Here is a 14,184-nt window from a genome sequence, read left to right as displayed (position 1 = left end):
GGACAATCACACATGACCTTACTAAACCCACCATGAAAAATTCATTAGATAACACAACCCCCCCCCCGTTACTTTTTTTAAAAGGCCATTCTGTTCTCTTCTTACATGTGTTTAAAGACAAGTTTAGTACACAGTACAGACTACTACAAGGAGCTTACAAAAAATCTAATTTGTGTGGGGTTTTTTTGCTAATATGATGAGCTCCACCATACATCTGAACCCCTGACAGATAAGGACTGGGATCCTTCCCTAGCATATATGCGGTGGCCCAATCTTTAAATGCCTTTCAGCAATGAAGGGGGATGGAACCTTACTAAAATCTACAAATAACTTTTGCACACCACAGTTCAGTCTGCAGACAGGCCATCAAATATTCTAGTATTAGTTCACAATTCTCTCACCACCTAAAAAGCTGATTTAATTAATTCCAAACATACTTAATAATTTGTAATTTTGCTACCTTAACAGAACATATACACCATTTAAAGATGCAGCTGCAGATGCTCTCACAGGGAAGATTGAAGTACAATGTTCTCATCCTTGAATTACACCACTGGCAATGAGAGATTGTAAATGAAAACCAGACTAAGGCTCTACATGACAGATGACAACATAAACAAATCTGAGCTCTAAATTCCAGATTTTATCAAATATTCTCTAATATTTAATCTGTTTTCTATATTATCATATGTCTTCTGGTATGACTAATCCCTGCTTACATCATGTGTGATATCTCAAGTATCTCAGGTTACTCTTTGTTTTGGTCAATAACTCATGCTGTTATATTAGAGAATTCATTTCACTTCTCTAGACTGCCCTCACCTCTACCACTGGTGGACCTCTTACCATCGCCAAGAACATTGAAATTCATAAGCTAACGTTTGCTATATTTTTTTTTATATATTTATACATATATATTAATGTCAATACTGAAATCCCATTTTATGTTGTATTATAAACTATTTTTGTGACATCTAAAACTACATAAACTTTACTCTCTTCATAAATCATCTGGATTACTCTTCATCATAATGTCACTTCAGATCCTAAAGGATTTTCATCCTTGGTATGGTGGAGCATTTTGGCAATAGCTCTATTGTTGTAATATATAAAAATGTAATTCTGACAATGATCAAAACGCCTGTTGCTGCCATAAATACAAAACTCACAGATGTGTAATCATGTATCACCTACAACAGTTAACTACACACATAGCAGAGACAGTACTGAAGTGGAACCAGCATCGTCCCTACAAGAGATAAAATATCTTTGCATTATTAAAACCCACCAGTTCTTAGCCCTTGTGGTAAAACACTGGAGTAAATCAGTAAGTTTCTGTCCTCTATGTAGCAGCCGAATTTACACCAACTGAAAGACATGGAAATTTCCAGTTGTCCCTCATTTATCCTGACTTATCCTGAACATTTTCCAATACATCCTTTGTGCTAATAGTTGAATAACCACATGCCCTCCTATGACCAAGACCCATCTCCATAGGAAACCTGCCACAGGTTGGTTAAAGCAGGAAAAAACCCCCAAAGAACAGAGCCTGGATGAACAAGCAATCTGACCTCTGAAATTCCCAGCTAGGCTTTAAAAACACCTGGAGCTCTACAAAAAAAAAATCAGCACAGCTTAAGACAGAACCTATGTGTGCCACAGCCAGCAAGGAAGAATGCTTGTTAATAGTTTGCAAACTTATATTTATTTTTAGTAGAGAAAAAATTAGGAAGTAAGAAGAGGACAGGCTTCACAGTAAGGCTGAAGCCATCAGAATGTGTTAAAACCAACAAATCAATAAACAGAAAGATAAGACAGAATACTATCAATCTCACCCCTACATAGACTTCCACCAGAGAAATGTCATAAACACACGCCCAAGTAAAAAGGATACTAAGGTGAATTTAAAACAATACTTGTTTGTCCATCAGTAAATAACAAAGTCCTTACTAAGTTAATAAGTAACCCCAAACTCTCTAAACCATTGTTATTTTTAGACAGAAAACTGGGAAACACAAAAGACAAGGACAATGCAGTTTCAAAATTTCAAATGGCTAGACAATGATAATCTGCAGGTGCAGATTTTAATCAACAAATGTAATACATTAAAGTAATTATAAGAAATATGATTTCACTGAATACATCTTTCTGTAAGATTACAAAGATTGTGGATAAAAGTAACTGCTGCCTCTAACAGTTTGCTGGAGATTTGTTGAGTTCAAACATCTGTCACTAAGGAAAATAGCATTTAATAGTAAAAACAATAATAACAACAATATAATGGACATAACCAAACTGTAACAAATAGGCTCACTTAAAGATCTCTAAACATACCTACAAAATGGACTCATCAAGGAAGAGTTACTAATAGTCACAAATACTCAAGCAGAATAATGTAAAAAACTTGGTAACTAATGACGTTTGTCATTCTTTACTATTTCATCAACATCTGATCCATCTGCAATGACCAGAAAAAGCCAAACAATGCGAGCACAATTGTGCAACATGGATTGAATTGAAAAGCAAGGCCATACATCACGGAATGATGATGTGATAGCTACAGAATGAGGGGCTGTACTCTCCCAAGTTGTGTCATCCTTGTTCACAGCACTGGTGCTACTCTGAAACACAGTGTGCCTGGCTTCAGTGCCCATGAGAAGCAAGGGGCTGCTGAGCACAGTACCCTTCTTCACAATTGCAAGCAATGAATGTTGCTTGAAAAACCGTTTTGAAATGACTGATACTTTGGCTCTATTTGCATCACATTTAAATTAAAATCAGCTGCGAAAACGATGGGTGGGCGAGGTTAAATTCCAATTCCCTGTCTCACGGGATTTCATACAGGCATATTCAGCAGGGGGTGGGTATTAATTCACATGTACGGACAAAGACCCAGGCAACATGTTGTACACGTTTGGCGTTCTGTAAAGGTTCATTGTCGCAAGGCTAAAGTCTTTTGCTCAGCACCAGGACAACTGCGTTTCAAGCCCCTGAGGAACGATCACTGCTCTGAACATTACATCAGTCGTGCGCATTACGCAGGTTTCCCCGAGCGCTGTGTGCGGACCACACCGCACACCAACACAACGCGTTATGAGTCACGGAGAGCTGGAGCACCGGGTTTTGGATGTCCGCACCGCAACTGCGGAGGCAAAACCTGCTGAGGGAAAAATCCCCGTGCGCTCCCAGGCCTGCGGGGCCCGCCTGGCCCGCTGCGGGCAGCGCTCCTTCCCCGGCCGGGCCCGCACGGGGAGCAGCGCTGCCCGGCCCCGCACACGGACCCAGGAGCGGCCCCGCACACAGGCTCCGCACACAGAGGTCGGGAGCGACCCCGCACACAGAGCCCGCACACAGAGCCCGGGAGCGGCTCCGCACACAGACCCCGCACACAGAGCCCGGGAGCGGCCCCGCACACAGAGCCCGCACACAGAGCCTGGGAGCGGCCCCGCACACAGACCCCGCACACAGACCCCGCACACAGAGCCCGGGAGCGGCCCCGGAGCGGCCCCGGCGCGGCCCCCGCGCGGTGCCGGCGGAGCGGCGGGGCCGGGGCGGCTCCTCCCTCGCCGCTCGCCTGCCCACCCCACCCCGCACGTCCTTCCCCGCCAGCCCCTTCCTCCCGCTCCCCAGAGCCTTTTCCTCTCCTCCTGTCTCCTCCCTCCCTCCCCCCCATAGTAAGGTAACTCCCAGGAAATATGCAAACCTGTTAATTTTTACCTTCTTTGGCTTTTTTCCTCCTGGCCAGCGTGCCGCCGAGCTTGCCCAGGAAGGAGTCATCCTTCTTTCTGGAGGGGGGAGATTTCGGGGTGGGGGATTTGGGGGAAGAAGGGGATTTCTGCGGGGAGGTTGCCATGCTGGGCCGGTCGCCGCCGGCGCTGGGGGACGGAGCAGACGGGTCCGAGGCCCCGGTGCCGTGGGAGGCTGTTCCCGGCTCTGAACGGAAGCGGAATTATTTCAAGCATTTGAGGCAGCTCCTGCTCCGCTCTCCCGGCTCTCCCGCTCCTTCCCTCCCTCCTCCCGCCCGCCCTCCCGCCGGGGAGGGCCCGCTCCCCTCGCACGGCTCCCGGTAGCCCCCGGGCGGTGCGAGGGCCGCGCTCCGCTGCCGGCTGGGGCACGCACCGCGTGTGGGGGCCCGGCCGTACCCGGGGGCGCGGGGCAGCGCCTCGCCCCGGGCTCCATCCTCCGCCCCTGCGGAGGAGCCAGGCGCTAACTGGGGCTGGGTGGGTAAGTGCCCCAGGGTGGGTGACCACGCAGAAGGGGGCCAGGTAACGTGGGTGCCGAAAGTCAAAGATAGACGTGGACACAGTGTCAGGGCTCACACAGCTCAGTTCGTCCATAGCTACTCCGAGGTGAAGGCCCTGAAGGATAGGAGGGTCCCTGCTGCCAGCAGATGTTTCTACATCCTGTGCTCAGCACTGATAGAAAAATAGAATCGTGGTCAGGGTTGGAAGGGACCTTAAAGATCACCTAGTTCCAACATGGGCAGGGACACCTTCAATTAGACTTGATTGTTCAAAACCCCATCCAACCTGGCCTTGAACACTTCCAGGGATGGAGTGTCCAGAGCTTCTCTGGAGAGCTTGTTCCAGAGCCTCATCACCTTCCCAATAAAGAATTTCTTCCTAATATCTTGTCTAAACCTACACTTCTTCAGCTTAAGGCTGTTTCCCCTTGTCCTGTCACTACCTGCCCTTGCAAAAAGTCCCTCTCCAGCTTTCTTGTAACCACCATTTAGGTACTGGAAGGTGCTAGAAGGTCTCCCTGAAGCATTCTCCAGGCTGAACAACGCCAACTTTCTCAGCCTGTCTTCACAGGAGAGGTGCTGCAGCCCTCTGAGCACCTTGGTAGCCTCCTCTGGATGCGCTCCAACAAGTTCATCTCTCTCTTGTGTTGGGGCCCCCAGATCTGGACACACGAAAGAACTCATGAAGTAATAAAGTGTCACTGAATAGTTTGCTGCAAGTTAAAGTTCAAGCTTACTACATACATTTCAGTCTTGATAACATTTTGCAAAGCTCTTTTGCCTGCAGTTTTCAGCTATGTCTGTGGTGAGAAGCAGTGGGCATTGTCACATCCACTTCTACAAAACAAAACAACTGTTATAGTCAGACCAGTATAAAAAGCCTGTGGAAGGAAAGGTGACTTAACACGATAGATTGCCTATACCAATGCTGCTTTGATTTGCAGATGAGCAGCTTAAGGGAGAAGTATGTTTAAAACAGATAATTTGCTGTGACTGGTTCAGGAGGCATCCAGGACTGGAACAGCATTAATGTCATCTGGATGCACTACTTTCACTTACCACTTAATCACTTGATTAACAATTCAGGCAAAAAGCCACACACACTTCATGCAAATATCTAGCTATCCATTAGGCATAATAAGTGAAATGAAATTACCATGAGGATATTTCTAAATCAGCTAATAATTGTTGTGTTTTTACAAGCCGGTAACATTGGTTAGCTGATGAGGGGTAGACATCAATGCCTATTTGTTGCATGCAGTTAGTATGTGCCCTGGAGAAAAACTTTATTCATCCATCCTGCCATTGGTTATAAGCCGGAATGAGCCCAAGCCTCAGCACAATCCTTTCCTTAATGTTTGCTCTCTGGTTCATAGCACCAGTTACGTTTAAGCTTCTTGTCTACGAATTTCAGCCTGAATTTTACTTCTTATTCTCTTTTTACAGAAATGCTGCTTATACAGTCTATGTATTAGGAGATGAACAGTTTTGAATAATTTTTAAGAACATAATAAACGACAATTTCGAAAGAAGAAATACACACATCAAACCCTTTAAAAAATATGCCTGTAAATCTGTGGCATTTACAAACAGAGCAGTGACCCAACTAAATCTCCATTTGGAGCCAAATGACTATACTATATATGGATGTCAATATAGGATTTTGTGGGCATAGAAGAAGAGAGAGCACTTTGGCAAGCACGAGTGTGCTTGCCTTTGTACCCCTTTGTTTGTGGTAAATACAGAAGGAACAAGCCAGATACCTCCCAAAAAGCAATGGGTACTGGGCTGTGCAAATACAGCATAGTCAGAATTCAACATGCATTTGCCAAGTCCCTCACAAAATAGTTGAAAAGACCCAGAATCTTTCCTATTTCTCAACACTCAGTATATGTAAATTAATGATAAATACAGTATTAATTATTTAATAGCCTCATGAACTATGGTAGTTTCACGTCGCAAGGGGAAAAAATTAAATGAAACCATGTGTTTAAGATGAACTTTATCAGATCTGGAAACTCGAATACTGTGTGCTTTAAGTAATGCTGCTAAAGCAGCAGCCAGACCTTAAGTTTACAGTTTTGATTTGGGGTTTTTTAATGGATTTCTTTCAGTATTTATGTGCAGTTCATTGTGTATAACATTATTGCAATGTTTTTCCAATTGTGATGTTTCTCTTTGAGGATAGTTACAACATTTTTCCCCTGTATCTTAAATTTAGAATTACGTATGCTACCTTTTTTTTTTGTATTTATCTAGGAATATACCTGAACATATGGCCTTAAATTAATATTGCATTCATTACAAAAGGATTTATAGATAAACACAAGGTCTAAGTTAGAGTAGCTTTGGGGATGGGGTTTGCTCTGCTTTGTATTTGACAATGGAACACTTCCAGGATCATGCTCCACAATCCCAGCACAGGACACAGCAGTCAGCAGGCTGCTGTTCAGGCTGGCCCTGCTGCACCTGGTATAGAGAAATCCAGAGCAGACCATGAGAGCTCTCACCACGTTCCCTGTCAGCGTCTTGTTCAGACAGATGAGCCAAACATTACATCAAATTAATTGTATCCTGCTCACATATGTACTCTTGCCAGGCAATAAAAGGTGGCTAAGTCCCCTCCCCACCACACTTCAAATATTTCTTGTTCACCTGCATATCTGTCCATGCACAGCTGGTTTTTATTTCTTTTAATATGAGGCTCAGAATGTTCAGGACCAGAGTTTTACTTTCCCAACAGAACAGAAGAGGCAAGGTATGTAATATCCCAACCACGGGCTAGGCTAGTAAGAAAGAGCAGCCAAGCTGGTTAAGACTGTGCAAGAAATCATTCACTTGCCTTAGAGTGTTCCCCTAGCATTTTTCTCCTAGGTGTAGCTCTGCTACAGTCTTTTGACCATTTGGTCATTTAAAGAATGGAAGTGGAATTTTTAAAAGCGATTTATCAACTTACTGCTACTGCTTTGCTTGCCTACAGGAACACCCTTTGCTGACTTCAGGAAGAAGAGAACTAGACCAAAGTCTACACATTTTGTTTTCCTAAGTACCTGCAGTCAGCCCTGTACTATGCCAGCTCTGTGTGGTGAATTGCTCAATGTGCCCAGCCACCCCGAGTGATAAGTTAACAGCACAGTAAAGGAGCCTGCTGAGCAAAGAAGGTGTTTCCACACCATTTCAACGTGGCTGCATTTTAACAGTAGAAAGCATCGTATCAGGGATAAAAGGGCTCCAGATTTTCATTGCCAGCATCACCTAAAACTCATGCTTGAGGATAAATTTGTTTCCAGCTCACAAGGTGAGAATAAGATTGGGCATATACATACGCCTGGATTTAATACACAGCTATGCTTTCTGCTTTAACTTCTTTGGTATAAGAATATTCTCTTTAAATAATATGACAAAATAACATAGTTTTATAAAAGTAACAGAGTATTTCCAACCAGATTGTTAAAAAGTACAATGAATTTTTATGGTACATTGAGGAGCAAAAAAGATAGACTAAGATGTGATGAGGAAAAATATGCATGAAAGACAAAAGATAACATGTTGTATACAGCCACAGAAATTAATAATTTAAAAGCTTCAAAGGAAAGAAAGTGGGTTTAAAACTTTTTGATAAAAGGGGAACATCATCCTGGTATTCACCACCTGGCAACACGTTGTTACATCAATTAGTTATTTACAGAAACTGGGACAAGTTGACTTGCATTTACAACTGTCCTTCTTGAGACAGTTTTAGGAAAAAACCCCAATATGTGATTTTTTTTTTTCCTTACTAAGCTTCACTTGTACCCTTCATTTGGGCCTGTAGTTATGTACAGGTGTGTTACATGAATATTCCAGCAGGCACAGTACTGGCATGCAGGGCCATCAGGTCTCTTCATAGTTCATCAGAAGCAACAGAAGAAACCACAATTTTTTCATAAATATCAGGCAAAGAGATTTGGGTGAAATCCAGCAAATACCTTGCCCATCATGAAGTATTTGCCAGGATCCAGGTTCATGAGATGTGGCTGCGATGAAAACTGCAGGGATAATATTTCCATGCTACCACGGCAAGCCCATTGTGCTAAACGATGCCAAAGTGTACGGTCCAGGCAAAACCCAGCAGGGACAGCTCTAGATCTTAACAGAAGCAAAGTTTTGAAAGATAAACAGAATCTCCAATCTGCTATGCCACATCCTGTTACTTGCTCAAGCAAGAAAGAAAACAGTGTATCTTTCTGGAAAAAGACTACTAAACTAATGTGAAAATCCTAGTTGAAATGCATTGGGCTACAAAGCGGAAGTTTCAAGGCACAAGACCTCTAAATTTGTTTCCTATGCCCAGAGAAACCTGGTCAAACACACTAAAAGTCAGTGAGGTGTCCCTTTACCTTGGAGGCAGATGGATCGGTCTTCATTCAAACAGTGGTTTACAAAATCGTTTTCACAAACTTTTTATAGAATCACAGAACTGTTTAAGTTCGAAAAGACCTTTAAGATCAAGTCTAACCATTAACCCAGTACTGCCAAATCCACCACTAAACCATGTCCCTAAGCACCGAGTTTCTTTAGACCTGTGATCTTTTGAAGAGGGGACAAGGAGGGTGTGTGCATGCACTAGGATTAGAAGAACTTCAGTAAATTCCTGTGGTGGCATTTCTACCCTGCTCCTGGGCCAGAAAATTCCACAAGATGGAAGGGAAAGGTCATGACAGTAAAAGGAAAATCTCAGTTCAAAGATGCCAAAAATTACCTTGACCTCTGTAGAGAAGGAGCTGTCCATCTGTCCTGTGAGGAGGAGAGACCTATCAATCAGTTCAGAGTCATTGAGCAGGGAACAGTCATGCTGGCCCCAGTCTTGCTTATCCTTGTCTCTCCTCTGGGCAGCACATTGTCTTGCCCTGTAAGACTCTCCCACTGGTAGAAAGCAACAAAACACAGTGACCTGACAGAGGTAAAGTTAGTTGCATTTGAAAATTGACAATTATTTGACAATTAAGATTTTGATCACCCTTTGATCAACACTTTTCCTTCGAGTCTTCAAGGAGCTGTTATAAATTGTGTGTCAAGCCTAAGGAAACCAGCTGGTGAATTCCTGGGTAAGCATGTGTGGAAGTTGTTGGTCTCATGGGGTTTGTAATCTTTTCTGTTAAAGGTGCCCCCTAACTTCAGAGTGTTGTTATTTCTGAACTACAAAAGGAATCTGTGTGTGATTTACTTACCAGTATATGAGCTAAGAAGATGATTTAATTTCTTACCTGTAGATCTTTCCTCATCACACGTTATTACGCTGTAGGTGTCAGTGGAGAGAAATTTCTATGGAAATGATTCGGGGACTTCGAAGAGTGAGACAGAATTTTATTCTTTCCAATAGAAAATTTCTCACAACCAGCCCATTTAGACACACTCAGTACAGTCCAGCACATCACATTATACCCCGAAATGATAGTGCCATGAACTTAAAAATGAACAAATCTATTACAAATTAGTGAGCCAAGTTACAGAAAAAGACTGAGCAGCAAGAAAACTCATAACCAAACCAGTGTTTAAATACATTTCTAATACAAGCCAACCATATGAAACTGACCTGTGAACAGTGCACATAGCTTCTCTTTTTTTAACCCCCTTCTGTACTCTCACAATACACAAAGACCTGCTTTAAATGACTTACGAGTTTATGATTTTCTAAATCACTTGCACAGTTTATTTTTGGATCTAATCTTGTGAGGTACTTAATATCAGGCAGGGTAACAGTAGCCTGACAGGTTTTTCCACCCAGGAGCAGACAGTTTTGGGTGGGGCATGTGTAACAACCACAGGGCATCCAGAAAAGTGTTTCTTTAGCCAAGATGATTTTGTGTGTCCATTAAGTTCTGATGGCCCTCAGCTTCTGTGGACTCTGATACTTCAGCGTTGGAGCTAAAGGGAAAGCACCCTTTGGAATTTGGTTTTATAGCTGAACAGGTATATGCTGTAAACTGAAATCTCAGGGCTTATTTGCAACAGCAACACAAATGTGAATGGACTTTTTAATTGTAAAATGAGGTGAAAAAACCAGTCTTTGATATAACTGGAGATTTCTGCAGAATTCCCCACCTGTGCAAAGCTTTAAGAATTTTGCTTTCAGACTTTTAAAAAATATCTTGAAAACATTATGACTCTCACAGAAAACTATGATAGATTTTCTAGACTGTCTTTTTCTACAGGACTTCATGAGGCAGTGATAAAACCCAGAATTTTTCTCCACAGAACTGGAAATACCAGCAGATCTCAACAGAGAAAATTAAAATATTTATTGCTTCTCTGCCTCTCCTACTTGTATCAGTCTTAAGTAATAGATTTAGTTTAAAAAATCAATCACTGCAATCCATCATAGTAAAAATGTCATCTGAAGATCAGGTATGCTTAACCTATGAATGACAGGGGGAAAAAAGTCTGGTGGTTATTTTGGAACACACTTAAGGATTCTGCCCTATCTTCCCAGTATGATGAAAGACAAATTATATGTTAAAGCCCTGAATGCTGTGTTTTAAGGGTATCCCTTCAAGTTATGGTCACTGAGAACATTGTTTAAAATCTTAATTCATATTTTATTGCTAATTATTTACCAAACCTATAAAGCTGTCTACTCTACAATGCACAGCTTTGCTGTACACAGCTGTTAGAAATACACATTTATCAATCAAAATTAGAGACAACATCCAAACTGTAAAATGTAACCAGACACTCCTACCCTCTTTAAACAGTCTAATAAATAAATATGAATAAATACTGCAGAGCAATAGTATAAAGCTTGCACCAACAGAGGTATATTATTTATCTGTGGCCAATAGCAAAAACTTGCTTTTACCTTTAGAAAGGGTATTTCAAATTTCTTGCAAAACAGCAAAAAAACCCCAACCCTGAAGATAATTAATAAATTATTGTGACAGGATCCAGTGTGTCTGTTACTTTACCTGTACTCACCAAGAGGTTTTTCAGTTTAAAGCTTTTTTAACAGGAATGCTTCTCTCTTTGGCTGTACCATAGGCAGATGCTGCAAATTAGCACCCTTCATGAAATAATGAGAACATCAAATCTTCTCAGAGCACGAGGTAAAATGATATTCAGAAAGAAACAGTCTTTCAGTTTTTTTCAGTTTGAAAATCTAGTGCATCACACATACAGTTGGGAATGTTACCAATCTTAAATTGCAGAATTATCTCAGATTTAAAAAGGTACTTAAATTAGGAGAATTTCTGCACTGTTTTGCCAATATCTACAAATGCATGTACCAAAAGGATAGGAGATGGTCCCTTTAAGCAAAAAAAGTGCATATATTCTCAAGCAGCAAGATAAATGTAATTTAAACATAGCACAGTATTTTCTATCAAATGTTGATATTAAAAACTCAACATTTTTTGCAGTCATTTTAAGGGATTATTCTCGGGGAGGTCTTTAAATGCTATACCATTCATCACACTCAACAATACAACTTGAAATGTATGTTCTGAAGGAATTGTAAAGTCTGTCATAGTAAAGCCTGCCCTATAAATATCAATTGGGTGAATTACTATTTTAAAATTATCTTTTATCGTATTTTAAAGACTTTAATAATCGCTGATATACAGAAACTTCTTCGAGCATGTAACAGCTGAAAGGATAGTCATCCCTTTGATAATCCCTTACCATTTTACAAAATGCAGGGATTTAACATTGCTTTAACTTCTTGTTCAAAAATACACAGTGCAATAAAACTTATAAATACCTGAAAAATTAATTTCTGACATTGCATTTACAGTAGTTTTAGTAAGTGCTTATATGTAGTCATTAGTCAAATGACTCTTCCTCCACCAGAAATAAAGACTAACACTATTTTTATGAGATGCTTGTTTTCTGACGTTTCTATAGTTGACCATGGCTTGGCTGTGCCAAAATATTAACAAAGCCACACAGAGATTCAGACAAACAGATGGAAAGTAAGGCTGTCTCAGGAATACTAAATGATGTCATCATGTTCCTCAGAAACTCTACTCTGAGCATTAAAATAAAATTCCAAGAGAATAATAGAGCTCTGATTTCCCTTTCACAGACCCTGGTGCCCATCACACAGGCAAATTCAGTCCAGATCTGTATCCCAGTGATCCTTTGAGCTGACAGTGAAACAGCTGTCTCTGGTGTGAGCAAAAGAACGACTTTAAAGCTTTTGATAACAAAATGATGTGTTTCGCAAATAAGCTGATTTTAAATATGAGTTCCTTCATTTGCCACAAGACTGTATCCCCGTGATAGGGAATACTGCTGAAAGGATGTTTATTTGCATGTGGCTGTTTAAATCCTGCTCAGATGATAACCTGTAGATAAGATAAAGCTTTCGAAGTGCTGGTCTTCTGCCCTTTCTTTCACTCTCTGCTCTTCTAAGGTACAGACGAGTCTGTCCCTTTCTTCAACAAGTTTCATCATCTCAGTAAAAATTTCATCCTCCTCATTCAGATCCATCTCATCTTTAAGGCTGTCTAAAAGATCACAAAAAAGAGGTTAAAAACGAGATCACTGTTTGCATTTTAACTGTTAGTGCACAGCTTGAATTAACATTATAGTCAATGACTATAATGAAGTCCATAGTAGTTAGTATTTTTCAAGTTAGAGTTCCGGGTTCAGGGAAATTTTCTCCTGGGTTTGGGCCATTTGAAGTTGACCACTAGGGCTCATAATGTCTAGGGTAGATCTTTTAACAAAAGTTAGACTGGAAGGGATAGGAAAAGCACTAGTTATTTATAAAAACTACTAAGCTGTAGTTTAAATTTAGTTTATAAGGTAAAAATCCCAACATGAAATGTAGTACCTGGAAGAAAATGGAAAGTATTTTTCAGAAAACATACTGAAAGCTGCTGTCACTTGCAATCCACATGCCTAGAACACAGCAGGATATTTTGGGGTACTCAGTGCTATGGAGCCACTCTTCTCCCTGCATTCCTCCTCCCCATGCTCCCTTTTCAAATGCCACATGAAAGGACAAGCCCAAACTGTAATCCCAAATACCTCAAAGCAGTTCCAAAACACTGTGGTAACCAGCAATGCTACATAAGAGCAGATAACCTCCTTTGTTTAGGTGTCTGAAGAAGTTTCTTCCCATTGCTGCCCATCATCAGCTGGACATGGCTGCCTGGAGAGCACAATTAGTGTAATTACACGTGCAGTGCTTCTGATCCCGTTCAGTGTAGAACTGGGCAGGTCAGCTCAGCTGTCTTCACTAGGAGTCAGAGGAGATCTCACATTTTGCTGGCTGAGCTGCACTCAGAGGGAGCACAGGAGCCTTGGCCACCCTGGTCCTTTTTGGACAAGGGGTTGGCACGGTCTGTCCCTGCGGGCTGGAGCACACTGTCCCCTTTGACTTACCATCAATGGCCATTTTCTCTCTCAGCTTTTGTTCCAGCCTACTTTGGTGGTCCTCCAATTCTAGCTCTTGGGCTCTGGATGCAGCAAAAAATATGTTAAAGAAGAGGCTTTTTTCAGTGAAGACATACACGTTATTTCAATTACGAGATTCTGTGTTCTGCTTATCCAGTATTTTCTCCTCATGGGCTACCAAGGCTAAAAGGTTTGCCTGTGCCAACATCTCCGGAGCAGCTCCAGAAGTACCACTGCCACCTTTTACATTATGTATGGCATTAAACTCCCCCATACCCAGCAGTGCTTAAGGCTTTGAACCATCTGTGCTTTGTTGGCGGCACCCACAGTGTAACTCTGGATAGGGCTGAGCACTCCCACACGTGAGGGGCCTCACCAGGCCCTCTGCACAGGTCCTGAGGGAGAGGAATTAACACGTGAACACACCCAGACAACAACATTCTGTGTCCTGCGGTGCTAAAAGCAGCCCACTGTTGCTTTTTTAACTCCCAGACAGTGTGAGAAGAAAGCATTGCTACCACAACACCCGATGACAAGGAGAGGGGCAAGAAAGGGTCGGCCCC

At 41.9% G+C, this 14,184-nt stretch overlaps 2 protein-coding genes across 6 annotated transcripts in view; both read right to left on the bottom strand.

Annotated features, from left to right (window-relative positions):
* PARVA (parvin alpha) overlaps positions 1–4,003 on the bottom strand; it is a 63,158-nt gene extending 59,155 nt beyond the window's left edge. Inside the window, exon 1 of the mRNA XM_042035538.1 lies at positions 3,718–4,003. Within this exon, the coding sequence (XP_041891472.1) occupies positions 3,718–3,853 (136 nt within the window). The 5' untranslated portion in view covers positions 3,854–4,003. The remainder of the gene's footprint in view (positions 1–3,717) is intronic.
* A 7,438-nt stretch (positions 4,004–11,441) lies between these two features.
* Positions 11,442–14,184, bottom strand: part of MICAL2 (microtubule associated monooxygenase, calponin and LIM domain containing 2) — a 116,701-nt gene continuing 113,958 nt past the window's right edge. For 4 of the 5 annotated variants that reach the window (XM_042035481.1, XM_042035484.1, XM_042035485.1 and 1 more), the window contains 2 exons: positions 13,610–13,683; positions 11,442–12,726 (listed from right to left, as the gene is read on the bottom strand). In XM_042035481.1, coding sequence (XP_041891415.1) covers positions 12,542–12,726; positions 13,610–13,683 — 259 coding nt within the window. In that variant the 3' untranslated portion in view covers positions 11,442–12,541. Of the gene's footprint in view, positions 12,727–13,252; positions 13,377–13,609; positions 13,684–14,184 lie in introns of all 5 variants that reach the window. The other variant, XM_042035483.1, reaches the window with a different exon arrangement.

This window comes from Corvus kubaryi, unplaced genomic scaffold (assembly GCF_017639235.1).
Source record: "Corvus kubaryi isolate FWS band 111438036 unplaced genomic scaffold, C.kubaryi_AGA036_p1.0 37384, whole genome shotgun sequence".
Lineage (NCBI taxonomy): Eukaryota > Metazoa > Chordata > Aves > Passeriformes > Corvidae > Corvus > Corvus kubaryi.
Note: the sequence above shows the minus strand (reverse complement) of the source record. Positions and strands in the feature narration are given on the sequence as shown.